Source organism: Pholis gunnellus (genome assembly GCF_910591455.1).
Source record: "Pholis gunnellus genome assembly, chromosome: 24".
NCBI classification, from domain to species: Eukaryota; Metazoa; Chordata; class Actinopteri; order Perciformes; family Pholidae; genus Pholis; species Pholis gunnellus.
In genome coordinates, this window is record NC_136551.1 from 8,271,073 (window position 1) to 8,298,476 (window position 27,404).

General features: G+C 43.5%; 3 protein-coding genes across 4 annotated transcripts in view; 2 read left to right on the forward strand and 1 right to left on the reverse strand.

Annotated features, from left to right (window-relative positions):
- LOC306715190 (FERM, ARHGEF and pleckstrin domain-containing protein 1-like) overlaps positions 1–4,406 on the forward strand; it is a 42,009-nt gene extending 37,603 nt beyond the window's left edge. The window contains exons 23-28 of the mRNA XM_079185473.1: positions 53–135; positions 326–438; positions 2,126–2,286; positions 2,950–3,057; positions 3,150–3,301; positions 3,563–4,406. Coding sequence (XP_079041599.1) covers positions 53–135; positions 326–438; positions 2,126–2,286; positions 2,950–3,057; positions 3,150–3,301; positions 3,563–3,638 — 693 coding nt within the window. The 3' untranslated portion in view covers positions 3,639–4,406. The remainder of the gene's footprint in view (positions 1–52; positions 136–325; positions 439–2,125; positions 2,287–2,949; positions 3,058–3,149; positions 3,302–3,562) is intronic.
- Positions 4,407–4,671: 265 nt separating this feature from the next.
- On the reverse strand, positions 4,672–6,610 carry LOC306715413 (gamma-glutamylaminecyclotransferase C-like). Its single transcript, XM_079185777.1, has 2 exons — positions 6,504–6,610; positions 4,672–5,621 (listed from the first exon to the last, which is right to left on the reverse strand). Exons 1-2 carry the CDS (start codon positions 6,536–6,538, stop codon positions 5,129–5,131), a joined length of 528 nt encoding a protein of 175 aa, XP_079041903.1. The 5' UTR covers positions 6,539–6,610; the 3' UTR covers positions 4,672–5,128.
- Positions 6,611–7,355: 745 nt separating this feature from the next.
- Positions 7,356–14,228, forward strand: arl13b (ADP-ribosylation factor-like 13b). 2 transcript variants are annotated; one of them, XM_079185329.1, is made up of 10 exons: positions 7,356–7,482; positions 8,777–8,847; positions 8,976–9,225; positions 9,652–9,757; positions 10,011–10,213; positions 10,643–10,757; positions 10,894–11,041; positions 11,414–11,539; positions 12,170–12,238; positions 12,863–14,228. In XM_079185329.1, the coding sequence occupies exons 1-10, from the start codon at positions 7,424–7,426 to the stop codon at positions 12,934–12,936; spliced, it is 1,221 nt and encodes a 406-aa protein (XP_079041455.1). In that variant the 5' UTR covers positions 7,356–7,423; the 3' UTR covers positions 12,937–14,228. The 2 variants fall into 2 exon arrangements, with proteins under 2 accessions (XP_079041455.1, XP_079041456.1); XM_079185330.1 differs by having other exon boundaries at positions 12,986–14,228.
- Positions 14,229–27,404: the final 13,176 nt, after the last annotated feature.

The window sequence follows — 27,404 nt, forward strand, 5'->3', positions numbered from 1 at the left end:
ACCATATTTAGGATTTCTGAGCTCTATCACTGAGGAGTGTGTGTTTTTGCAGATCAGAGAAAGTGAGGAGGAGTGGGGGGTCCCTCATTCATTCACCTTGTTTGGACAGCGCCAGTCTGTGGTGGTGGCAGCCAGGTATACACAAACACACACAGTAATATATATATATATTCTTTTTACATAACAGTGAATACTATGAAGGTGTAATATGACAAGCATCTGCTGTGAATGAAAGAAATGAAGGGTTAGCAAGTTCATATTTCCACAGACATGCAGATACATAAAGAGCCACTTTTACATCCTGTCTCTTTCTGTCTGCGTCCAGCTGTGCGTCAGAGATGGAGCGGTGGGTGGAGGACATCAGGATGGCCATCGACCTGGCGGAGCAGAGCAGCAGCCCGAGCACTGACCTGCTGTCCACCAGCCTCTCTGACAACAGTGAGTTTAGTATACGTGTACAGTCTATGTGAGGAATGTGTGTGAGACTCACCGTCCATTTTTATATTCTTTTATTGATAAACTCTCAATGTCCACTTGATTAGGTACATCTGCGCATTATAGGCGTCCTAAAAGTAGACTTCATGGCTTGTATTTAGTTGCATTAACTTGAACAGGTGTACCTAATAAAGTGGCCACCGAGTCTTGTTCGAATTGAATGTAAGATGTCTTTTCTTGATAATGAGGCCGTGTGTTCGGGGTTCAAGTTGATGATTTGTAACACCTGTACTAGTTAGTGTAAATGGTAACTGTGGTTTCCCCGAAACATTTATCTTTATCAGTTGACTCGATGCTGTCTGTGGACCAGCACCTCTCTAGAATAGATGTCCCAAATAACCACTTCCTGTCCAATCATCAGTTAATCATCAGTGTTGCAGGGCGGTATGAGACCCTGTGGGAACCACATCACAAAAAGCCCCGCCAGAGAGTTATTTCTGGAAATGTTTCCACATGGGATTTGTCACCCTTGATGGCTTTTCTTGCCAAATACTCCCAGCTGAAGTCAATGTGACAGCTGGGACCTGATATAATAATAATAAGGTCTTTCTTTAAGGGGACTGGATCATCTCTTTGTCTATAGTCCACATACACACCTCCTTCCCTGCCTCTCAGCACCTCATGAATACTCCCTCTGAATTGCTCCAGGTGGTCTTTCATCATATTTTTTTAATGTCACCTGATATAATGTAGGCCCAGGCACCAGCTGTTGCCTCCGTTTCTCGTCTTCTCTTTTCTCATTCTGTATCATAAGCGCCTGTCACGGTGTTCAATGAGGCCTCGACCTGGTGACCTTTCGCTTTGACGTCTCCATTGTCCCCCAGCCAAATCACCTGCTATGTACATTTTTAACTCAAACTGTTGAAGAGTATTGGCTTACACGTAACAACAAAGGCCTCGTTCCTCTTTTATTTTGTCCAGACTCTATTGAAGTTGCTTTGATCACTGTTTTTGCTCAGAAACCTGCAGCCATTTTCCAACCATTAATGTGGTACTACTATTTAATGATACTTAATTCATGATATTGTAGTTTTTACACACATTTTTAGACTGCTGTGAACTGCATCTGGCTTCAATCTTATAATTAAAGCCAGACTGTTGTTACAAAGTTACATCCAAGTCTCAGCAGCCCCCCCCAAAAAAAAGAAAAAAGCCAAACAGAGCGAAGTATTTCTGGATCAAGTGTCCAGTGGTAATATCCAGCAGCGGCTGCAACCAGTTAAGATCCAGAACATTAGCCAGTAACTAAACCTCAGGATGTGGCAGAGCTGCTTTCTTTGGCATTCATGTAGTCAGCACTTTGGCGTTAAGTTCTGTGGCAAAATCTGTGAAGATGAAAGGAATTTGATACCAAAAACAGAATGTAAAAAATATAGATTTCCTCATATTTGAATCATGTAAATACGAACCCTTGAAGTGTTTTATCGTCATGCCAATAATCTTTTATCTCTTTTCTTTAGCCTTTTTATTGTCATCATGAGGAAATGTCATATTTGCTCTACAGATAATTTGACTTGTGTACACGTCAGCATTTTAAGTGGTGGATAGTTTGCGTGTCATAAATTCTACCCAGTGAGATCAGAGTTTCTTTCTTCTAACCGGCACATTTGACCTCTCCATCGTTCCCCAGAGCTGTCGGAGGACGGGGGAGCCGAGCTGGAGTCGGAGGATGAGCTCTGCGGCTCGCGCTCGTCTCTGGAGCGCCAGGGTCACCGCAGCAACACCACCGTGCACGTCTGCTGGCATCGCAACACCAGCGTGTCCATGGTGGACTTTAGTGTCGCCGTGGAGGTACCCGCCCCGCGTCTCTTTAATCGTCTTCTCTCCACACATCACACACCTGGTTTTCCTCCCCAGTCTTGTGTTTTTGTCCACTGTGTTGTCTGTCCTGGTCCTCTTCTCCTCCTCCTCTTGTCTTACTTTTCCTTTCATGTCTTTGTTTCTGTTTTTTTTCTCTTCTACACCTCCTTTATCTCCTCCACCTTGCCTCTCTCCTATCTCCATCTTTCCATTTCCACTCTGTCCGTCCACGCTGACATTACTAGAAACCAGTAGTAGTCCGGCCAGTGAGTTGCCGAGGCCCCTCAGCAGCCTTCAGGGGCCCCGTCTCTCTCTCTCTCTCTCCCCCTCTCTCTCTCCCTCTCTCTCGCTCTCTCTGGTTTGCTGGCACACAGCCTGTCGTTATGTGACTCCTGCTGGAGTAGAGAGGTACTGCAAACGCCACGGCTGCCGAGAATTGAATGATTCTCCAAATATTTCACTGCAAGACACGATGAAACTTGTGATTAATAGAGAGAACTACATTTTACTGGACAAACAGAACCAAACTGATTTTCCTTTGTGTCTCCCCCCCCCCCCCCCCCCCCCCCCCCCCCTCCCCGTTTCTAACACTATTATGGAATCGGTGTCACTGGACAAGTGTTGACTCACTTTCTGTTCTCTTCTCCTTTCCAGAACCAGCTGTCGGGGAACCTGCTGAGGAAGTTTAAGAACAGTAACGGCTGGCAGAAACTCTGGGTGGTCTTCACCAACTTCAGCCTCTTCTTCTACAAGTCACACCAGGTGAGATGTGTATAGATTCAGTGAAAATATAAAAGTGGTCCGGTCGTAACATGTTGATGCCTAAAGAGGACTTCTGGCCCGTCTCTTCACAGGATGACTACCCGCTGGCCAGCCTTCCTCTGCTGGGCTACTCCGTCACCGTCCCGTCCGAGTCCGAGAACATCCACAAAGACTACGTCTTCAAACTCCACTTCAAATCCCACGTCTACTACTTCAGATCAGAGAGCGAGTACACCTTTGAAAGGTTGCTGTTATATTATACATTCACAGTAACCGTTTCAAAATTCAGAATTTTCTTTTTTTCCATTTTGATTTAGCTATGTCAGGAAAAGAAGGTTTGTGTTCGTGGCGTTTTTTGCATCTTAATGGCACAGCATTGTACCTATACTTTGGATACCCACCTGTTGATATAATACAAACCTATTTGTACCTGTATTTTAGCACTCAAAATATCCATATCCTGTTGTATGCACTTCAGCAATAAATATATGTGCCTCGTCTCCAGGTGGATGGAGGTGATCCGCAGTGCCACCTGCTCTGCCAGCCGCTCCCTGCCGAGCACCAGGAAAGACCTTTACTGACGAACCTGCACAGAGAGACACTCGCCTGGGTCGAGACCTGGACTTCACACCGCACAAACGCCAGAAAAGACTCTCATTATAGACACAGAATCACTTCGAATGCCCCTGAAGAGCTGATTCACTCACACACACATCCTCCCACACCGTCCCTCTTATTACACTTTCTGCACCACTAGTGTCTGTGATGGCAGTCGCCCACGATGTCATTCAAAATGTATTTGTTCCTCCAAACTGGCAACACAAAGTCCTTCTGCTTTTCCTTTCCTTTTTGTGTTGGTGCCATTAAGTGTTGTTCACAAACCGATTTACATATTCATCCCCAAACACGTATCATGTTTACAAAAAGGGAGGCTTTTATCTTCATGATAACCTGGACTCTCCAGAAGTATTTGGGACACTGAAGTATGGGTTTTATATGTCTGCCTGGTAAATATTCCTGTGTGACGACACTTTGTGATGAGAGTAAAACATGTATAAAAAAATGCTTGAATAAGACCTAAACCCGGATTTTAAACTGTGTGCATGTGAACGCACTCGTGGCGATCTCTAAATCTCATTAGATTAATTCAATGTGATGCCAGTTTGGTCACAATTAGGAAACATCCACCTCTTTCTTTTTGTAAGGTGACTTTTTGTACAGTACTTTGATACACTGTGAAATGCTTTTTTTTTTCATGTTTCCAGTAGGTTTTGCTTTGTTTAAAAGGACAAATAGCTTCAAAACTGCTTCCAACGCCAACAGAGATTTCACTGGTCCGTTTGCCAAATACCTTCTCTTCTGTACTCTTTTACTATTCTAAATAAAGATGAGAAAAGATTGCGTTCATAGGAAATTTGGTCTCTAGTTTTCAGAAGGGACAGAACCGCAGATGGGACGAGGACACACAGGAAAACCACGAGCAATATTTCAGGAGAAATCTGCAATACAAAAGAAAAGCAGTTCTTCAGTGATGCCCAATATCACGGGAACAGGGATGAACACAAAATGAATGCTAGATGATAAGGTAAGAGTTAAAGTCAAGCAGGGAACAGAAAGGTTAACACAGACGTGTTTTAGGTGAATGAATTTTAATTTCAAAGTGCCTTTTAGCCTGCTGAGCATTGCAAATATGTGCAACTGGAGGGTAAAACAAACAAGAGTTTAAACAATTTACAATGAGACAAATCAATTAAAAAGTTGCATATTGACGCAGTACTAACTTTTATTACTATAAATAAAAAAGCTGATCTATAAGCCAACATGTGAATGTTAATTTATGTGTTTTCTTTAAAAAAAATATGAAAACATTGTTTTTCTTCTGCGCTACTGTAATTCATCAAATAACTTTATATATTATTTCTAACAATTAAGTAGTAAAACTTGACACGTCCAAACTAGATACAGGAGTGTATTAAAGTGTGATTATTATTTCCCCCCCCCCCCCACTATATGGAGGCTGATTTGTAAGGAGGTAGAAGTGCAACACGTTTCTTCTCAGCATCCTCTCGTCTCAGTCCCGGTCCTGTCTGGCCACGTACCGGAGCCCATGATCCCCACACGAGTCGTAGCGCTCGTAGCGGGGCAGCGTGGGCCAGTCTGGCTGGTAGGTAGTCGTGCTGTACAGAAACGCCTCGGTGAAGCTGCCTGCCGCCGGCCTCTCCTCCCCCTCTGTCTCCCCCACCCACTCCTTCACCTCCAGTCTGACCCGAGCCCGCTGGTACAGGGTGGGAACCTCCTCGAAGTCATCCAGGAATTCGAGCATCTTGTCGTCCACTTTATAGATCTCTCCCTGGATTCGGTGGCCCTGGCCGGGGATGTTGAGGAGGAAGGGGATGTTGTACTTGCTGGCGATCACCAGCGGGTATTTCTCGGTGGTGCAGGCCGAGGCAAGGAACTCCGCCTTCCCATTGGCGCTCTCACGCATACGGTGGTAGTTGGGCTGCCCCTTCTTCAGGGTGCCGTAGACGAAGACGCGAGCCATGTGGATGCAGGAGGGCATGGACCTGTACAATACATCAAGGGCATCGTTCAGCAACCTGACACCATGTTTTTAAAAAAATCTGATTTAGATAAATCACCCTGTGGTTTTTAGTCAAAACGTCAGTCTGATTGCTGAATAAATACCTTCCACAGTTTTCTCAAACCTGAGGCACCACTCGAGAAAAAGCGATGTAAATATCTCCCCGTGGGCTCTGATCGGATTATAAAGGTGTTTGAGATGCAAACGTGTCTCTGCGACCTGAGGGTCTGCTTTTATTGAACCTCTTTGGACTTTGTTATTGCAAAGTACACCGGCTCAATAATGAATTCACTGTTAGAGATAATGTGTGAAACACACTGGAGTCTTAAGATCATTAAAGATGTGAAAGGTCATTCCACTACACAGTATGTAAACACCAGTACTCACATATTACCAAAATAAAAGAAACAACTCCACAGTGTACATATAGGACTCTGTTACAAGTCTTGCATTCAAAATGTTACATGCTAAATGTCCCATTTAAGAATAATATATAACTGGATTATAATTATCGATGAATTTATGTGTAATCATCACAATGCTGCAGCTGGTAAAGGTGGAGAGCTACCTGCCTCACTTATATGAATGTTACGTCGTCATTATTTTGTTAATTATATTTTGTAATATGAATCTGCAAAGTAACAACAGCTGCTGTCTGTCAAATCAACTGAGCGGAGTAAAAAGAATAAAGCAGCAAATAGTCAAGTTAAGCCTGCAATATGTGTACATGTTGCAGCCTGTGAAAGGGTCCATTGTTACGTATGCCAACAGACGTCCAACACCCGGAAATGACACGTTTAAAACGCGCACGTGAGCTGCTATACAATTATACTGTATAACTAACAGTAAAGGAGCAGAATCTCACCAGAGTGTGATGAAGATGATGGATCGTAGATGCATTAAACTAAAAGACTAGAAAGTTTCTCCCACCGGCTCAAGCTCATCAGAGTTAACAGCGCATGCGCAGTAACAACTCAGATTAGCTCGTGGAAAACAGCAGATGGCGCTAAAGTCACGAGAGAAAAAAAGACTGAATAAAACAAAGTACATTTACTCGACTATTTATTAAATGATGATGGTGGAAGTGGTGGTTATAATTGCTGTTGTTGCTTTACTGGTATTATCATATTATCATACAATATCATTTGTTTTATCTATATCTCTTACTCTTAACTATGTGCTCTTTTTGTCTCATTCAATTTAGTCATTTCTCTTTATGTCATCTTTTTGTAGAAAATGGATCTTGGGGCATTTTATCTGTTGAGGACTACATCACTACTATTAACTATTATAGAGAGATAATAGACAGATAGATAATACAGACGATACATTCTTCAAATTTCAATAATTGCCATTTGGTGGTAAATCCACCACTTGTCCACAGGAGCCGCTCTTTCAACAAACCCTCACGGCTTCCGTCGACGGTGATTTTGTCGATTACGGAGGATGACGTAAGCACGTCCGCAGCCTAGCAGCAGAAAAATACGGCGTAAACAAAGCAGACAGCTTCCAAGCTCAGCTAACGCTAATTACCGTTAGCTTGTGCTTCGTGAGTACAGTACTTACTGTAGCTGCATTCAGTTGTACATGAAACCTTGTTTTATTTTAATAGTGAGCGCCACGTTCATTCGTATGGTAACAGACTAACTATAATGTGCTGAGACTGAACTCAGACCAGTTAATAATGTACCGTTATCGCTAGCTACGTTAGCTTTAGCTTGGATAGCGGTGTGACGCTTCTGGAGCGATGACCACTTGATCGCAGTCATCTGGACTCGGACTGCGATGTTTAGCCTGATGGCGAATTGCTGCAACTGGCTGAAACGCTGGCGAGAACCCGCAAGGTAAGTTAGCTTTTCACTACGATCCCTAAATTACATGTTTTCTCTTTCCAGTCCTAATCATACAGCTCAAATCAGATTGGTTTAGTAGTTTCCATGAATGAGTTGTCATTTGATGTTGCGGTTCAGTTTGTAGTCACTATCATACGACTGATTTGGATCAAAGTTGCTCTGTATAATCCACTTTTTTTACACTGCATATTAAAACAGTTGCAACCACTGTCAGATCAGACTGATCTGAGTTCAGTGGATTTTTGACTAAAGAAAGAAAAGGGATGTAATGCTTTTCCATTATTTTAGCTGTCTGGTACCATCATTTCTTAGAGGAATCAGTCTACTTTACTTCAACTATTCCTCTTTGATTTGAAGTGATACAGTGTTGCTGCTCTGCTCTGTACCTCCTTATGAACTTGCCTCATTCCTGCAAACTTCCCTCTCAGGATTTCTTTGGCTGAATACAAAGCATGCAAAACATTCTGAGTGTGAAGCAGCCGGACCTCAAAAAAAGTAATTGCGAGTGCTTGACCCACGTGGTGCCGCATCTGATCCTTTGGACTTAGTCAGAAATCCTCACCTAATCCAACAGCCGGGTCTGTCCAGCGGGTCTCTTCCTCTCGGCCTGTTGCTGTGAGGGGTTATCAGCAGCGAGGACAGAGCAGAGGTTTACGAGGTTAGTGGACACGGGGCAGACGGTGTCCGGGTGAAGGCCAGTTCGCTGGAGAGGACAGTTAGATGGATAGTGCGGCTGATGTCTTTTCGGCGCAAGTGTCAAAGTTAAGTATTCAGCTCGGAGACGAGGGACTGGGGTGTGTTTATGTGTACAGTTTAGCTCTAGGTTCATCTCCTCTCAGGTCTTTGCTGCTGCTTTTCACTGTGTGTGTTTACAAATGCATGCATGCGTACCTGCTGGGGTGCTTGCAATGCAATACGTGCTGTGAAATGATTCGAGGTAAACAGATGACAGAAAAGTCATTCAGCCACTTCCACAATCTGCCAAATATTATTTGAATAACCATCAGTAGTACTAATGTTGCCCTGAGCCAGTATGCTGTATCGCTGTCTTGTTTTATTTGGGTTAGCTGCCCACGGGACTGTCGCTGACTCACTCGGTCTACTGTGCAGATCTCTGATTGTCATTCAGATGATTAATTGGCTTATATGTGCCCTCCGATGCACCGTGGGATCTTATGCCAGCTAATGTGGCTTCAGATGCTGCACATTTAGACGCGGGACATCAGACTCTTCTAACCTGGTCACAAGTCTGTGTTCATGTGCATTCATTTATTCCCCCTAACAGGAAGGTGACTCTGGTTATGGTTGGACTGGACAATGCAGGGAAGACGGCCACAGTTCGAGGTATCCAAGGAGGTGAGGGCTATTTATTAATGTTAATGTTTATTTAGCGTTTGGCACATTTTTGTTGTTTTCAAAATGTTATAAATAATATAAAAGTTGAGTTTGTAAACCATGTTCCCCATCTTGTTACGCCTTTGCAGATAATCCCCAGGATGTGGCTCCTACTGTGGGTTTCTCCAAAGTTGACCTGAAGCAGGGCAAGTTCGAGGTGACCATCTTTGACCTGGGTGGTGGGAAGAGGATCCGGGGCATCTGGAAGAACTACTACTCAGAGTCACACGGTGTGGTGTTTGTGGTGGACTCCAGCGATGTCCAGAGGATCCAGGAGACCCGGGAGACCATGGCGGAGGTCCTCCAGCACCCGCGTATCGCAGGGAAACCTGTGCTAGTGTGAGTGTTGTACCATCCAAAGCATTTACACAAAAAGCTTTATGATAATAGAGAAATTGACCGGCCTAAAAGTCCTGAGTCAATGGTTCAATTTGTTGCTGAAAATGTGCACTGCAGCTTAATTCAGTAATCAGGACACAAAGCACAGTCAGAGTTTAAAGTATTTCTCCAGGTATGCAGACAGTATTGTAATCAACAATCAGGGCAGAGTCATATTTCTATAAGACTTCCAGCCACAGATAGCTATGCAACAATGCAAAAGATTGATTTTGATAACTGTCCTGCAGCTACTTTATCCTCCTTTTCAAATATTGAGTTGGTTGTACTTGTCTAGTCACAGGCAGGGGGTTTACAACGTTTGTATGTATTTATCTTTTTCTTCCCAACATCAATCCCCAATATCTCTTTGTCCCTCTCTGCTTCCAGGCTCGCCAACAAACAAGACCAAGAGGGAGCGCTGGTTGAAGCAGACATCATTGAGAACCTGTCGCTAGAGAAGCTCGTTAACGAGAACAAGTGTCTGTGTCAGATCGTAAGTGTTTGTGCACCTGTTGTGGAACGGCAGCTGAATGACATCAAGGGCATTTGGTGTCACTGTGGTTTCTCCCATATAGAGACAAAGAGCCAGGCTGAGAACAGTTCATTCTCTAGCTTTAGAAAACATGTATTCATCCAAAGTATCTTGCAAAACAACACGTGCATCAAAATCAAGTTTGTATTTTTCTGAGAGATGCTAGTGAGGTCTTATCTCTGTGTATGCCCCCCCCCCCCCCCCCCCCCCCCAGGAGCCGTGTTCTGCCGTTCTAGGCTATGGCAAAAAGGTCGACAAGTCCATCAAGAAGGGCCTGAAGTGGCTCCTCAACAACATTGCCAAAGACTACGAGGCCATTACTGAGCGCGTGCAGAAGGACACCGCCGAGCAGCGCGCTCAGGAGGACCAGGACAAGAAGGAGAGGGCGGCGAGAGTGCGGCAGATACGAGAGGAGAGGTGAGGACGCAAGTGATGGAGGACAATGAAAAATATTCAGTGTCATCAAATTAAGAAATTGGATCGAGTTTAAGCAAATCTTTGTACCCACTGTCCTAACAGGAAGACTAGATGATGTGTTTAGTGGAATAGAGGAAAGTCAGTCAGATAAGGGAAGAAATGCACGCTGGTAAAGATAAAGGAGAGAAGATGGTCAGACTGGAACGGCAAATGAAACAAGACTTGTGCAAATCTCCCCATCTGCTCAATACATAAAAATGATTTCATCACGCCCTCTTGCTCTGAAGTAACAATAAAAGAAGACATAAGATATTCGACAAAGAGAAAACCCCACTGAATGGTCGACGTAACTCTAATTACATCTGACCTCGGATCAAAGTAAGGGCTGCATCATTATGCGGAAAAGTTAACTTCTCCTTCTGTCCACAGAGATCGGCAGGAGCGGGAAGAGGCGGAACGCGAGGGCAGGCAGATCCAGGAAGAGGAGCCCGATGATGAGAACATACCCAGCCCCTTCCAACCAATCAGCAACGTGGTCTCTGAGGTGTGTGACCTCTGTGTACAGATGTCTCAGGACGGTGAACTGCTGCTTTAGATTGTTAAAGACTTCTAGTTGGAGCTGAAGTTATAGTTTCTTCCAAAGAGCTCGGGGAAAAGATTGCTTTCATGTTCCTTTCCAGAACGACGATAAAGAGAAGGAGCGGAGGGGGCAAAGAGAGCCGCAGGAGGCCCGGACCGACAGCCAGAGGACGGATGCTGATCAGGAGGAAGAGGAGGACGAGGACGAGCCAGGCGACCCAAGACAAACGCCGGAAAACACCAGTTCAGGTGAGCGTGGGACCCCCTCAAACCTTTTTCATGGCTCATCATTTCTAAATTTTGTAATTATACAGCTTTACGGCTGGAAATAGCTGGAGAACACCGTTTCATGAATGTGCTTTCTGCCAAGATATTCATTTAGAAGTTGAGTAAAAAAGACCGAAGAGTTATCTCGTCAAATGAAGCACCTGTCTGATATCTTTCCTCTTTCTCTTCAGTGAGCTCGGAGTGCTGAATGTCTGATAGATGAACATAATCGCACATTAATGAGATAATAACACGAAAAGGCACTCTGAGAGCCCGCTTCCATCAGTGAAACTTCCATTTGAACATTTGGGTTCTTCATGCCTTTTTAAAAATAAAATGTCTCTGTACTTTCAGCCAAAACAGGCGAGCAAGACAAGAAGAAGACGACGAGGAAGCTGCAGCTGAAGAGGAAGCACCGGGTGGACCCGCTGAGGACGGAGGACGGGCCGGCGGAGAGCACCACCCCTCCCCCCCCTCCTGGTCAGTCTGCCCTATGAAGTGAAGTGAATCTCTGTGTGGTCTCACTCCTCAGCTGGATTAAACTGTTCACTGGTAACAGAGCGAATATTTCCTGCTGCTGCCGCTTCACATTCCGAATGTTCCACTCGTGAACCAGCTGGAGGAAATGCAGTGTAGTAATCTCAGTTTGCAGAACTTGCGATTCTCCAATAACACAAGCAGATATAAGCACACTTGGCACTATCTGGTGAGTAGATCAGCTTTACATGTTGCGGGAGGAATACAGCTACAGGCTGTTTAAACCTCAGTCCTGTCAGAAACATCAGCGGCGCACTAAAGGGCTCAACGATTTTCAACAAAGTATCTAATTGCGATTCCACATTTAGCCTTTTAGAAGGACGGTGTGTCTTTTGTTGCTGAACTGCTTGACTTTGACGTCTGATGCTTCTCTCCTATTCAGCTTTCTATCCAGCAAGTAGCCAGTGACGCTGTCTGGCTTTATTTCATGGTAGTGTTGTCATTGTGGCTAATCCCTCCAGTCTGTAGAGGATTCAGACGAAGCAGATTGTACTTCTGGTGTGAAGAGGAAGGCTGAGCATCACTTCCATTATTCTGTGTCCTGATCACTGTTTTTTCATTCTGTTTTTTCAGTGGGATGGGCCACGCCCAAAGTTTCTAGGCTGCCAAAACTAGAACCACTCGGGGGCTCGAGACATTCTGGTAAAGATGCCCGTGAAGTCCGGTCACTCCCCCCATCGTTAACCACTGTTTGATTTCATGCATTGCTTCCTTTCTGTCACTCTCTCACTAACCTGGTCTTTGTGCGGGTGAACTCATCGACTAACTGTCGCTGCACTGAATCAGCGTTTCCTCTATATGCAGTAATGTGTATATGCAGTAGTGCTCTAGCACAGTATTTTCTTTCGTGGCTTTAATTTAAATACAATATTTATTGTAAATAGTGGCACTACATTAGTTTTCCATGATTATTTCACAGCGTTGTGGTCAATGTGGCGTTGCAGATGAAACACTGATCTCTGTCTGGCTTAAGATGTGTGTCGACTGTTGATTAGTATCCCACACATCACTGTCTCTCTCTTCTCCTGCATCTCATCATGTTTGAATGGGTGTGGATCCATCATGGTGGCAGACATCTTTATCAACTCAAAGGCTTCTTTGTGTACCCCCCCCCCCCCCCCCCCCCCCCATGTCTAGTGTCCATGGCTGATCCTCTCTGTGCTGACCTTGCTATAGATAGAGCTCTCATTGACTGTGTTTTTATTTCAGGACTCGTGGATGTAGTTGACTAACGTAGCCGAACCTTTTTTCCGTCCCCCTCCACAGAACTTTTCAAGCCCCTCCCGCCTCTCGCGAACAGGCCGCGGCCTAACGGCGACGCTCATGACGTCATTTTTTAACTCCTCCAATCATGGCTCTCCCTCTTTTTTTTTTGCTTTCTGTCTCAAGCGAGCGGTGTGTAGACAAACCAAACACAACAGAGACACTGCGGACTCCTTGACGTGGCGAGCCGGCGAGCGCCGCAGCGTGACGGACAGGAAACACAGGAGCACCATGGGAAGTGGAGTCCGGCTCAGACGCCGTTGAATGGTTTTCACAAACTGACACGATTCAGTGTGAAGCGTGGAACCTGCCTGAACTCATTTGATGTCCGGTTCTGTCTCCACGCGACAAAAGCAACTTTATTTTGTATTTTAAATATCAGTGTTAGACGGAATAGTCCGACTGAAATGCTTTTAATTGACAAAGAATGTAAATATATCCGCTTTAACCTTTAACCTTATTATGTCTGTGACTGAATAATGGATTTGTATACACGCCGCCATTAAAGATGACCGTATTTTATTCATTTCTTTTTGCACCGTGGGTTTTGTAGTGATATCTTGGAGGTCTTAAGTGGCTTTTCACAGATGAGTGCTTTACATTTGATCTTCTCTAAGTCAAACATTTCCCTTTTCACAACACTGAAACGAGGTGCATCGCGGGAGCAAGTTGCTACACTACGCTGATGTTACACTACATCCTTGTTGTTCATTTGGTCATTTTTAGTAATGAATGTCTTGACATTTCACTTAAATACTGTACATTCTCTACAGCCAGGAAAAGATGTGTTGAATCTGTAAAAGAGGACATCTTCTGTCTCTTGCCAGCAGCCTCATAAAGGAGCTTGTCTTTTTATTTATTGTTAAAAATGTATATTTGTCTACAGGGCTACAGATTTTCTACGCATTCTGCTGTTTACACTGTGTGTCTGTTTTTAAAGTGATATTTCTCTGGAGGCTGCAATCAGCCTCAGACTTGCTGCCTCTCAGGTGGCCCTGAGGTGTGAGCCGGCGCTGCTGCTGCTGCTGCTCCAGCTTTTCTCTCCATGTCTTCTGCACCCATTTTCACTTTTGAAAAAGCTAAAATTACATATCAAAAAGCACAAACCACCAATGTGGAGAAAAACAACTTGGAACACAACATTGCCCCAGTTAAGTTTGCGCGTGTTGGAAGAGTTTGCGGTGGGAGGATCGCTACACCGACACCTGGAACCGCCGATAGTGGGTCAGAACACATGAGAGCAACTTCTTGAAATATCACTTCAGAACTCCAATATTGTTTTTCAAAACTATAGTACAGCACTCACTCTCTTGTTAATGCGCTAGATGTTTGAAAAAAAATATTTTTTCTACCCAGTTTGAATTTTATAACCGCACAATAAAAGATGTTTTAAGTATAATTCTTGACTGATGAGTGTTTCTGTGTTTATGGTGTTCCAGCTGCCGCACGAACAGCAGTTGGTTCGTCACGCTGCACACGTGTGTCTGTGTCACTACTGTGTGTTTATTAGCCTTTCTGGTACTTCAGTTACTTCTAACAAGAGGCCTGAGATCATAGTTCTCACTAACACTGTGTGATAAAGCTGGTATGGTGAGACAATAAGTGCATCAGTGAATCCATAAGCAGGCCTCAAACTATTATATTATCCAGATGTCTATCAAAAATTGGAAAAAACAAAAATGTATAAAATGATTTAAGAGGCGCAGGATGTTTCCACGAGACCACCTGTGTATTATCAACATGATATCAATATTTTATTCCTAAATACCGCCAATATCGGTAGATCGTGACTGTTTATCCTTGTTTTTCCATTAATTACACAGCTAATGACACAAATGAATCAAAGCAGGAGATGCAATTACTGAAGTATTTAATGAACTTGTGTGTTTGACAAATCAAGTTAGATTTGGGAGAGTGGTTTTGTATTAGAATCATATTTTTGCGCACTGAAAGACGTCTTTATGGGCCTAGAAAACACACCAGCCACGTCGTCTGACTCACGGTGTGCGAGCACAAGGAGCTGAATGAACTCATTACAGTAATAAAACACACAGGGCCCGGACACGCCATCTCTTTTGTTCCTGGTCACACGGGTGCAGCAGTGATTTGTCACTAATACAAATTAAACTGCCCTTGGGCAAAACATTTTTCAACGTGGGATCGTTCTGTATAATAAAACAAGCAAAGCGTCGTTGCTGGAATGAAAAAAAGTGTGACACCTGCTCCAAAATGATGCATAACGCAATATGCAATAGTGAAACAATTCTTAAAAGGATGGTAGGTGATTTAAATCCCTTATTGACAAAGTAATTACACATTTACAGAGGGCTGATGAGACGGGCTTCTGCATTACTTCTTTATCCGCAGACAGCATGGAGAGATGGATCTGTCTGGACCGTATTAGCACTAAAAAGAGGAGGGAGACGGTGATTTGTCATAGTTGTAGTGCAGGACAATTTGGAAACGAGCTTCAACAATCAGCTTCCCTCTCAAGATAGTTGCCTCGTTTAGACTTTATGAAACATCTGTCTGCAGCTTCCGCAGGCCGTGTCACTTGCAGCCAGAACACTGCAATAATGTGCTGTCTCATTACTGTTCTCCCTGTTGTCGATATGCAGGCGGGCTCCATTTAAGTGAGGGATGTCATGAACGCCGGAGCTGATACTCGCGCGCCGATGCCGAGTCCTGCAGGACGGGCAGCGGCAGATGCACCGGTGCCTTTAAGCAGCTGGTTCCAAACATCAATCCCCCGCTCATTATGCGCGCACTCTCCTTGATATCAATCTGTTACGTCCAGTCCATTCCAGGAGCGATTTTGTGATGAAGTGTTGTAATTTCCCCCCCCAAAAAACCTGCTAACCTGCTTGTCTGCATCTGTTTTATATGCTACCCAGAATGCCTTTCAGCAAACCCCTTAAAGTCTGTGGAGAACAAGTTTAAGTAAGGAGAGAGGAAGTTTTTACGTCAAGGAGAAGTGAGCGCCATTATGCGGCCGATACAATTGTTAAAATCACAAAAAAAATGCCTCAAGCAGCCAAAGCTGCAGGATTATAAAATGAGGCTGCGTTGCTTTTTAGTCTATTGAGGATTCTGTCAGTGGTGGAATTGGTATCTCTTCCTCTTCTACAATGGACGTCTCTTTGTATTGTTGTGCAAATGTAGGTGCAGAGTTTGATAGCATACAAATGTTCTGCTATCAAACTCCATTGTTGCTGCGTCGGAAGCATTTCAACTTGACATCAAGGTGGGCCACAGGAAACACCGAGGAGCTGTTGCTCTGTGCTTTTGACTTTTTAAAGGGACATTCTCTCTCTGCACACAAGGCAGCATATATGGATGGGGGGGCATATTTATTAATGAATGGAGATGAACAGAAAGTTGTTTCTATAGTATTTAATACATTGAAGGCTTAGCTCTGTGGCTAACTGGAGCTAAAGATGTTTCTCCTTAGAGGATACAGTATGTACATCTATTCTAACTTTAATCGTAGCACATTGTTACTGCAGTTTTATCATCATTTGTTGTGTTGAGCATTTTGACAACACATCAAAATGTGTCCGGCACCATTTTTGTCATTCTTCTGTTTATTCCAAATAAAACAGCCACTTTTGGGAAACATAAAACGCACCACTTCCTGTGCGCCAGAGCATTTTCCCATGCAGGAATGACCTACAGCAGCATTGAGTGTTTTAAAACAGCAAACATAAAAGCTTCCATGAGCAGGGAATAGGTTGAATCGTTATTGTGTTAAATCACTTGGCAACAGCGAGCAGCGATAGGGCCATGGGCTGAGATGAAGTGTTTTTGGGCAGTTGTGCTCGTTGCCAGTAGAGCTGCCTTTCTTTCATCTGAACATGTTGCACGTAGCATTTTTAATTTACCCTCTGATGCTTTATAAGATCAGGTAATACTTCTTGAACATGGTGGTACTGTACACATGGTGGCAGGAGAATGAAGTACTGCAGGTGAATTAATCACACTTCTTGTTTTACGTTGGCAACTCACTGCTAACATTTCCTTTGATTGAAATGCTGTTATCACATTAGTAGTCTGCTATACTTAACAAGTGTCATTACATTAGAAGCCAGGGAAAATCACAAGATGTGTGTAATTGAATACTTCAAACAAGCGATATTATGTGAAGATTTAATTATAATTGTGGATGTGTATTTACACAGGGAAGTGATAGAAATGATTTCCTTCCATCTGAGAGACTAAGCAAGCAAAAAACAAATCCCACGACTAGTAAAACCCACAATAACTTAATCCTACCAACAAGCATTAATTGTGTAGACCTAAATCATTACTGAAAACGCTTCTTTCACTGCAATGAACATGAACAACTGTTCTCACCGTCCTGCAGCTGGAAATACTCACTAGAGCACCACATGTGTATCAATCCGCAGCTTAAAAGTAGTCCCTGACAAATGCACTATTCACTCCTTTATGAGTGTTTGCTAAAAAAATAGAAAAGACAGATTTGTGTAGCAGAGCTTTTTTTGCTGGTTTCCTGCCCCCTTAATCATCTCATGACCCCTCAGATGTTATCCACCTCGACCAGTAAAATGCTGCTTATGCAATGATGCGTCAGTATTAACCATCTAATTATGTCATAGATTAATTCAGCGCTAGAACTAGAGACTGTCGACAGTAAGTTTTACTGGTAATATGTGCTTTGACTTTGAGGAAAAACTGTTTTGAATTCAAGGATGGGAGTGAAAATATCAGCAGCCTTTAAGCACATGCAGCTCTCTATATGCTCCCCGCTACACCTTGAATGAAGTAAAGCTCCTATATGTGAAGAGGCTTATAAGGGATGAGCAGAAAGGCATGCAGTGTCTCACCCAAGGACACGTGTGGGCTGATGGATACTGAGTGCATGCAAAGATCAAATATGTGGCCACTGAATCCCCTCAGTATGTGGATATTCCTCCCAATAATCAGTCAAATCTGGACCCAATCATCTCTCCGGCTTCTGTTCCTAAAATGTTCCCAAAGCTGATTTGATACTAGTTTCATATCGACATCATGCCATTTATCATACACCATGCTGGATGTCTTTAAATGCAGCAGCAATGCTCGCTGCATGCAGCTGGTCACTGCAGGAAGCTCCTAAAAGACAAATAATCCATATCTGAAGGATGTGTGTGTGTGTGTGTGTGTGTGTGTGTGTGTGTGTGTTATCTAGAATAATCAGATCTCTATTAACAAGTTTAAAAAAGTGCCGGCGGTGAGCTGTGTGTCAACAGAACTCAACCTGTCATGACACCCCGAGGGCTAAAGAGAGAGCTAATAATGAATGAATGAAGTTGTGTTCTGGCTCTCAGTGTGTGCATCTGTCTTTAAGATGAGATAGTAAAAGGTAATTGGGCGTGCTTGTGTGCTGGAGGGGGTTACGCAGCAGTAGGTTGAGCCCACAGGGAGCATGCAGAGAATCTCTGCTGCTCTGTGTCTCCTGAGTTTAACCCCGTGCAGCCGTGTCTTCCTGCCTGCAGAGGGCAATGCAGCTCTAGTAATCCCTGCTCCACATTCAACAACACAGAGTTTTGGGGGGTATTTGGGGGCTACGACAACTGAGTCTCCTCCATTCATCTGGACTGAATTTAAGGATGTTTCCAGTGTCTCAGCTAAGCCTGCTAGTAAATAAACAAAGGAAGAAAATGTAGCTCAGGAGACTCTAAATCTACTGTGTCCAGCCAGGAGCCGGAGGCTGGTTTTTAACTAAAGAACACGGAGCCTTCTTCCTTTAATGAACGCTGTGTAGTGTCTCATTATGTAAGTAAGCAGGGTAGAAAAGGAGGAAGTCAAAGCATCCGATGAGCAGACCTTGTCTGAGTCTACGGAGCAGCTGCTAAATGTTCACAACAGCTGGTTAAATGTACATTTAATGCCGTTACATACAGAGATGCAGCCAGAAAAGCACAGAACATTGTGAAAAATGTGGTGTCTTTACAGTACTCAAAGATTTTCAGTTCACTGTCATATGGACAGGAAAAGAATTAAGAACAGTTTTGTCTTTTTGACAAAGAAAATCCTTTGACATAGTCCACTTACTGAGTTTTCTGCAGCTTTCAGCCACATTTTGTCAGCTTCAGCAACTCATAGTTTGCTCAGTTGTTGTGGTTGGATGCTTTATTTGTTATCACATGACCAAAGTATGAAATGTTGTCAATGCAAGTGCTCATGGATGGTCTTCCCCAGGCTCAGAGCCACTCGCTTAAAGCCTCACATTGCAGCTGGTGACAGCTGTTCCTCTTTGGGACAGTTAGCAGAGGTCGCGCCGAGTTACTTTTCCTTGAACGTGATTTATCTGCAGATGAGGAACTCTCTTTGTTGACTCACATATCAGAGTGCTAATGCCTCGACCTTCTTTTATCGTTGACAGATCCTGCTAATTGAAATCCAATGTGACTCACCTTTATGTAGTGTTGCAATGCAGATTTAGTGACTTGAAAGTCCTTTTTATGTGGCGTTTCCATTTGACTGTGTAGAGACGTTATCAGCTTTACTGTTTGATTGCACATTGGTCTGCTTCTCTGTTGCTTCCTATCACTGTACATTCTATACCTTTGAGTTCATACAAAATAAGCAGTTTATATACATCATATTGGGCTCTTTATTAACAGAACAATTCATTAATAATTAAGATAATCATTATTTGCAGCCCCAAGGCACAAAATCCCAGTTACAGTGATATAACAATATTGTTTTCGAGCTGCAGTGCTGGTGTGTCCCCTATTGTATCCACTAAAAAGATTAGAACTGCTGGCTCATGAGATTTAGAAAGCATTTGCACCTATTGGTGAAGATGAATACAGTTCATGTAAATGAAGAAACCACCCTGCAGAGCACTTGAGCCAAAGCCCTCGCTATCTAGTGCCCTTATCTACAAATGCACTCTGCTGTGCTAATGGTGGACCTATTTCAGTGCCACATCAGATCACATTTCTGATCCAAATAGCCTCATGCATGCGAGTACTCATCTAAAAACAATGGGCTAATGTGCCACATGCACTCTGCTGTTAGTCAATCAACATCTTGGTATCAGCACACCTGATAGAGGCACAATGCACTGTTTGATTAAGGTCGGTGGAATAAAAAAGTGGAGGTTAGCACAGATGCAGGGAGGCAGTAAAAAGAGGGAGATTGGGGGGGGGGGGGGGGGGGGGGCAATGAGAGATGGGAGAGAGAATAAGAAAAGCAGATAAGGGATAATGAGGTGCTCGCAGGAAGATTGAGAGAGAAAAGAAGGGAAAAGCGCAAATAATGGGCGAGTTGAATTTGGGGAGGAGACAGGAGATAAAGGTGAAAAAGGAGCAGAGGAAGGTTGCGTTATATCTTGGCCAGGCTCAGCAAAACTGGGGCTAAAAGTGTGAGTGGGGATAGAGAGGAGCCACGCTGAGAGCGTAACAGGATTGTGAGGGAGCCTTTGAGTGACAAGGGCGGTGGGGGGGTGGGGGGGGGGGGGGCTCGAGGGAACACCAGGGCAATGAGGCAATATGGGAACAAGAGCACAGAGAATAGCTGTGTTTGCTTTTAGCAGTTGAAGAAGGCCTGAAATGCTAGTGTTCTGATAGAGTTGGACGATTAACCTACAGATGTAGCTCTCTTATTGTGGATTGTCAAAGAAGCATGCATTGCCTTGGGTTGGGTCAAAGAGTGCAGACTAATATCAGGCTAAATCTGAGTGGCAGGTGATTGACAAGTGCTCCTCTGTGCTAAAACGCCCAAAGAGTGCACCCGGGGGATTATGGCGCACAAGGAGCCCCTATTTATCAAACTGCTGAAAGTGAAAACTGGGAATTTAAAGTACAAATGCTTTACTTTCATTCCACCTCGCAGACCTGATTTAAGTTATTTAGCATATTTCTTTTGACTTGAGAGCAGATGTAATAAAAATCCTTGAGTCTTTTTCTGCTCTGAGTATACACGCAATTAATTATCACATGAGAGCTGCTCTTAAAGGTTACTCCAACACTTCAGTGAGTGAGCGTAAGTTGCTTGATAAATGTGTCTTATTCTTTCCTTTTAGCAAAGGACTTTTTAAGTAGGGTCATAAATGTGAGCGCAGCCTTTCAGAACTATCCACTGGAAACACTTTTGGACAACATTTGAGGTCCTAGATATGCCAAGGCATGCTTTATTTAGACAAACAAATACAATGAAAGTATTTTTAAAAAATGTTTAAGAGTCCAGACCAGAGCAGTTTGTCAATTCCTCTGGCTAGGAAGCAATGAGGAAGCTAAAGGCGGAGGGGCTCTGGGAAGCTTATAAAGCAGTCTGGGGGTTGAGAGCTGCAGGACCCCTTGACTTCTCCACCCGCCTCTTGATGCCAAAATGCACCATGAAGAGAGACCCCATGGTTTGAGTCATGCTTGTGGGTGGAAGACAACACGCATGACGTATGTCGAGATGCTTTTAATATGGACTCCAACCAGGTACGCCGCGGTTCACGGTCGGTACCTTCAACCCTCGACCACCAGGCCACTGTTTAATGTATTCTCATGCATCATCACACTACACGGTATTTGCCTCTTCGTATATAGATCATCTCCTGCCGTTTCATGTGGCAGATTTGAAACGTTATGTAGCCGGAAATTAAACAGTGAGTGAACAGTGGAAAGGGGTTTGTGCAGGTTTACTCTTACTCTTCACTGGATATCTGCATTCAATATCTAGAATCAACAGGTCATCAATGCCAGGCCGGTTTAATTAAAGCTTAGCTGCATCAATCAATATGTACTGGACTCATCCCGGGAGGAAATGAAGCATTGGCTAATATGTCACAGGGTGGTCAAATTGTGTACGTGTCTGACGGTCAAACAGTAGCTTTTGTGTGTTTCATGTGTTGACGAGTCAGCGTAATCGAATGTCTGAGGTGCAAATCGTGTGATGGGGATAAATGCTGAGCAAAGTAAAGGAGGTATATTCAGGTCTAAGGAAAGGCTGAGCGGAGCTCCCATCATTGGGCTAAAATTGACGGCACAAAACTAAAGAGTTTTTTGGGTATTCATTATTTTTCATTGAGTGTCTCTTGCTGTCAGAAAAAGAAAATCACAAACATGGATCTTCAGCCAAAATTCAAACAACAATTTACTCAGTGTTATCCTTATTTGGCTTCTCGCGTCGGTTCGCTTTGGTTGGTGTGTGTTTTTCCATTTAATGTGCAAGCATGCACATAACTTGGATTAATGTGAAGTGTGATTTTGACACACACCTACACACAAAAACATACGATTCTGCAGTGAAAGCCTGATCCGTGCTGAGTTGGGCCATAATTACTTGCTAGCAGACAGGCGAGGATAGGAAAGCCAAAGGAAATCATTAGGGAGCTGTCAGGTACCTAAAACACTCTGATGTCAGTCCTCCATGGGCGCAGCGAGGCAACGGCGTTGTTGTTTTTAAGTATTTCTTCTTTGCTGAAGAGCACACAGGAGAGACAAGAGGAGAGATGAGAGCGGGAGGAGGTAAAAACCGACAAAGACGATGCGAGATCTGGACCCTTGATGATGCAACAACGAGAGAGGACGCTTAAAGCACGCGGAGTCGTCACGAGTTGGTGTAAATGAATTGTTTGAAGAAATGACATAACCGCTCAGCCTGCAGCTGCTTCATTGGGCTTTTAGGTTGATTGTTATCTCTCTAGTCCTAACTGCGCTTATTCCTTTTACACCTCAACGAATGATTCTTTCTTCTGTTTAATTTAGTTGTGTCTTTTGATTACTTTTAAAACCCCTCATGGTTTGACTCTGTTATATATGTTTCTGATCTTTTCTGCAGCAGAACTCTTCAGAAGTGCTGCTAAATGTTTCACACATCATGCTTTTACTGGTTTAGATCCAACACTGTAAAATAAGGACGGTTAAGGTAGTGCCACAGTCATGAATATATATGTATTTATTTATTTATTTATCAAAATGAGGGTTGATGAGAGAGGTGAGACTGAACCAAATCAGTCAAATTGCAGACCTTAAAACCAAAAATAAAAAGAGCTAAAGATGCTAAAACTCTCTCTGGAGAAGAGGAAATGCAGAGATGGGTTATCTCGCTGTGGGTTTGTCAATGAGCGACCCCTTTTACAAAAGTTAACACAACAATATTGAGTAGAGCTTGAAATGACACTTATCGGCCCACAGAAAAACAAAAATATGTATATTCAATACGGGGTTACACATTTTCAGCACGGCCAGATACTCTCCTTTGGCAGTAAATTCAAGCTGAAATAGGAAATCATTATTTTGCATTCTGAATGCATGTGGGCGGTGGACACCTCTCTGATACTCAGAGCAGACGAAGGCAGAGAATTGATGTCAAATCAAAGCAACAGGACAAATCAAAACTAAAGGAAATCATGAGAGATGTAGTGTCTGGCATTGATAGGGGAGAGAAAAACGACTGTCTAGAAAAGTATTGAAGGTACTGAAGAGTGATTGCTCCCCGAGGAGGGAATCAGACACGGAGGGGACAGTGATTCTGCCCAAAGGAGATGTATGTTTTATAGAGTTGGACTGTACACTTCCAGTGACCCCGTCTGTGTGGCGTTTACCTGCCACTCAACGGCATCACACAGCTCAGGTTCAGGTGGTGCAGAAGCAATCACGTCATCATTGTTCCATGTATGACCCGACATGTTTAATCATCATCTGCAACGGTTATTTACACCACAAGTGTAGCAATTACAGCCCCTACATTTTTGGCTGTTCTAAAAGCTACTTCAGCAACAACTACAGGCCGCTCCCCAAAGTGCAAAATGTAGTCCAGATCTTCTTTGTAGCCACCTGCTCACATAATTCCTGTGGAGGAACTAGAAAGAGTAATGAACAGAGGAACGTAGCAAATTCCCCATTGGGGGGATTAATGCACATAACTCCATGTAAATTAACCAAGCTTCGTTAAAATTAATGACAGGCGGTAAGAAGACATAAAATCAGGAAGATCATAAATGTTTGAGTACAAAAAGCTTCCTGTAATGGAGAGTTGCAGGTAGACGCGTCTCGCAAACGGAGGGCCGCACTCATCTTGATCAACCAAGCACCTGCATTCTTACTGTGAAGATGTGAAATAAGCAAATCGAAAGTAATTACAGAGTGGACAGTGTGGGCGTAAGAAGATCTGTGCAAAAAGAAAACCCACGGTCAGAGAGTCACCCCGGAGTGTGATGGTCGTTCCACTTGTGTTGTTACAGGAAAGAGTTGGTGAGGAGAGCGCTCACAAGAGGCTGAAATCACCGCCCGAGAGGAAGCACAGCAGGTATGTGGTGGTTGTTGTTGTGTGTGGACTTCAGGAAGTGGAGGAACCTGGAGCTGCGTGGGTGGAGAGCTCATCCCTTTAAACGCCCTGCAGATCCAGGTTTTCTGACAGCAAGGTGCTCCGTGCAGTTTACACGAGCAGTTACTCATGAACTCAGTGCGTGAGCAGCTTCTGTTGAAGGTTGGGTGTCGGTATCCTCACCAGTTGACGAAATGAAAAAAACAAATCCATTGTTCTTGCATTTAAATTTAGATCTAGTTCGTCCTAGTATATGATAATGTGACGACCTCTCCCTTCCATTAGGGGTCTGTGTCTTTAAGGCTGTTCATCGTCAGCTAATGAGACACACCTGAGCCTGCTGGAAGTGCCAGATATAACGACTCCACACCTGAACGGGGAGCTGGCTGCTCCTCTTCTTCGGCTGGTACGGCAGCTTATTTCCTTTGTTAGTTTAGTTTGTGTTCTTTAAATAAATGTTTGTATTTGAACTAGCTTGTTGCTAACATTGGCATCATTTGTATATGTTATGTAACCTGTAACCCTATCGAAAAATGTAGTGAGAAATGACCTCGGGAGTAACACCGGGTTATAAGGCAGGCTAACATTTGCAGCTTACATTAGTGCAGTTTAGTCTCTTAGTGTTGCTCTCAGTACCAAACGCACCGCTTCATCAGCTCGACAGGCTTTATTATAACCGGACTATCACTGTTCAGGGTCAGGGTTTAGGGATTTTTATGATTGAAGGTCAGACGTGGTCATGTTTCTGGTGGCGCAGGGCTTATTGTGCGTGATTGCACAGGACACACTCTGTGACAGAAGCTGTTAAAAGTCTATTCTCTAATGGTAAACATAATGGCACATTCAGTCAATGTATCAAAGTGCGATATGGCTCGTATGCAAATGAGATCATAATGTTGATGAGCACTGCAAACACAAGCGGTGTGAAGTGGACTATGAGAGGACCTTTTGCTCTTTTGCATCACTTCACTTCAAGCGTGTTGTAGATTTTCTGCTTTTTTTGGAGCGGGGAGTGAATTGCTGACAGTAGAAACTCCTCTGCAATCTGTGCTCTTTGGTTGTTTGTGTCTGAGGTCCCTTCTGTTGTGCATCTCTGTGTGTGTGTGTGTGTGTGTGTGTGTGAGAGCATGCTTACAATAGATGTGTGGAAAATATCACCTTAAATCAGGCACAGTCCAAATCAGAGAGTTGCACATCCAACCTTTTATCAGCCACTGGACCTCGGGGACGACATTTGCTGTTATTTAGTTTGAGCAGAGACGAAGTCTTTTTATCTGCCGTTGTCATTTTAGAAGGTCATCTTTCTCCACAAAGACTAAGCTTATTAAATTCATCTTGCAGACACAAGCGGTTGCAGACGTGTGCAACAGGCCACAATTCCAATTGTCTGGCTGAAATAAGCAATCGAGATCTTGAGACAAAAAAGATGTATTCGGACTAAAAGAAAAATGACATTCACATCCTTGATGTGCCGAACTCTGAATGTTGGAAATGCGTGTTAGTTATTTTTATAAAGTCTTTTTCCAGTCTTTGTCCCTGGAGTTGCCCAGTTTTCTTATCGACGAGGTTTGGAGGATCTATCATGTTTTATAAAAGCACTTTCCCCTAATTGTAAGAAGTTGGACAGGTTTCAAAGTTTGCTTTGCTTTTGTTGCTGCTCGAACACAAACATAGAATTTCATCTTAATAAAAAATTAAGATGGAAACTAATGGAAATCCTTACTGCAGTCCACACTGTAGAACAAAGCCATTATACTGTATGCATACGCCCGGTATGAACTCTAACAAAGATAAATGGAAGGAAGACTTTTTATTTCATCAACTGGCTTTTAAAGGAAAAGTTGGGAAATACTGGTCTTGGCTTTCTTGCTGCGAGTTAGATGAGAACCACTCTGTCTGTCGGTAAATATGAAGAGACAACCAGCAGCCTCTAAAGCTCACTAATACACATGTATGTTATTTGTTCATGTGATATTTTTAATCCGTGAGATTTAGAGCTGCTGGAAGGTAGATAATGTTATCTTTGAGTAGAGCCAGGCTGGCTGTTTCCGTCAAGTTCCAGTTTTTATGCTAAGCTAACAGTCTCCTGGCTCTCGCTTCCTCTTTACCATAGAAACCTGAGAGTGGTATAAGTCTCCTCATCTAAGTCTCCACAAAAAGGCAATCAGCAAATCTGCCAAAATGTTTTTTTTTAACTATTCCTTTATCTGGACAGGTAAAAGTCTGTCTGGAAATATCTCCAAAATGTGGTATTTCATCTTTTTTTGACCACCTCCTCTGATGCGTCAACTCCTATAAATATCCAACGGTCACCAAGATGCTCCAACAAACAAGCACTCCACTTTGCTAGCTTGCCTGTAAATGTATACGCATTGATCAGAAACTCCCACTCATTACTTCCAAAGCAACACAGGGCCTTGTGCCTCAGTGTGCAGTCGCTCTGATTTATTTACTAGCTGCAGGCCCACCCATACTTTCCGCTCACAGGATGCCTTGTCATCCCCCTCATTTGAAATTAAACAGCTAGGAGCACAGCCTTGGCTCATTCGCTATCTCCCTTTTAACGTCCCCGCAGTCCATCATCTGCTCGCTTCTGGCCGCGCAGCTTTGAAGTTCATAAACTGTGAAGCAAAGGATGGCTGATCTGATGGTCATTGTAGCTGAGGCAGAGAGGACCCGGTCAATAAACCCAGAGAGTGAGATGCCTTTTGCAGAATCGCACGCAGACATTAAAGCTGGCACCGTCATATCATGCATCCAAGCACATCTTACCTTTTGCTCTCTTTCTGTCACTCTGTCTGAGTGTTTGGGTGTGGTGTGAGGGCTCTTCAAGGTGAGATGAACGCTGAAGAAAAACGCTTAGAATTTGAGCAATTATTGGGTTTTTGATTTATTTTTGAAAGCTGGACGATTGCTTCCCTCTGAGAGCGTATCAAGGTCTCGACTGATGAGCATTTGAAACGGATTTGATTTGGTTTTCTACTCCTGTTTTTTCACAATTACATGTGACATTGTTGACATTGAAGGTCAGATTTAGTCAATTTAGCTCAAAAGCACAGACGGGCAGAGCATCATGAATCTTTACAGCTATTTTTTTCACTAAGGGCTTTTATTTTGACATCACCCCTGAGACTGCCCCACTGCTAACACATGTAACATAACTATTGCACGAAGACGTCATGGGAGCTCAAGGAATCAGTATTCAGGACTTTGGCATGAGCTGTTATGGGGCTGCTATTCCGACATAATGAATGTGTTCGAGACCAGACTTCATGTA

Excerpts from the sequence above, each read along its gene's own strand:
- LOC306715413 (XM_079185777.1), bottom strand. The coding sequence starts at position 6,538 with ATGCATCTACGATCCATCATCTTCATCACACTCTG. Across the intron at positions 5,622-6,503 it reads ATCATCTTCATCACACTCTG|GTCCATGCCCTCCTGCATCC; the intron begins GTGAGATTCTGC and ends TGTATTGTACAG.
- arl13b (XM_079185329.1), top strand. The coding sequence starts at position 7,424 with ATGTTTAGCCTGATGGCGAATTGCTGCAACTGGCTGAAACGCTGGCGA. Across the intron at positions 11,540-12,169 it reads CACCCCTCCCCCCCCTCCTG|TGGGATGGGCCACGCCCAAA; the intron begins GTCAGTCTGCCC and ends CTGTTTTTTCAG. Across the intron at positions 12,239-12,862 it reads CGGGGGCTCGAGACATTCTG|AACTTTTCAAGCCCCTCCCG; the intron begins GTAAAGATGCCC and ends CCCCCTCCACAG.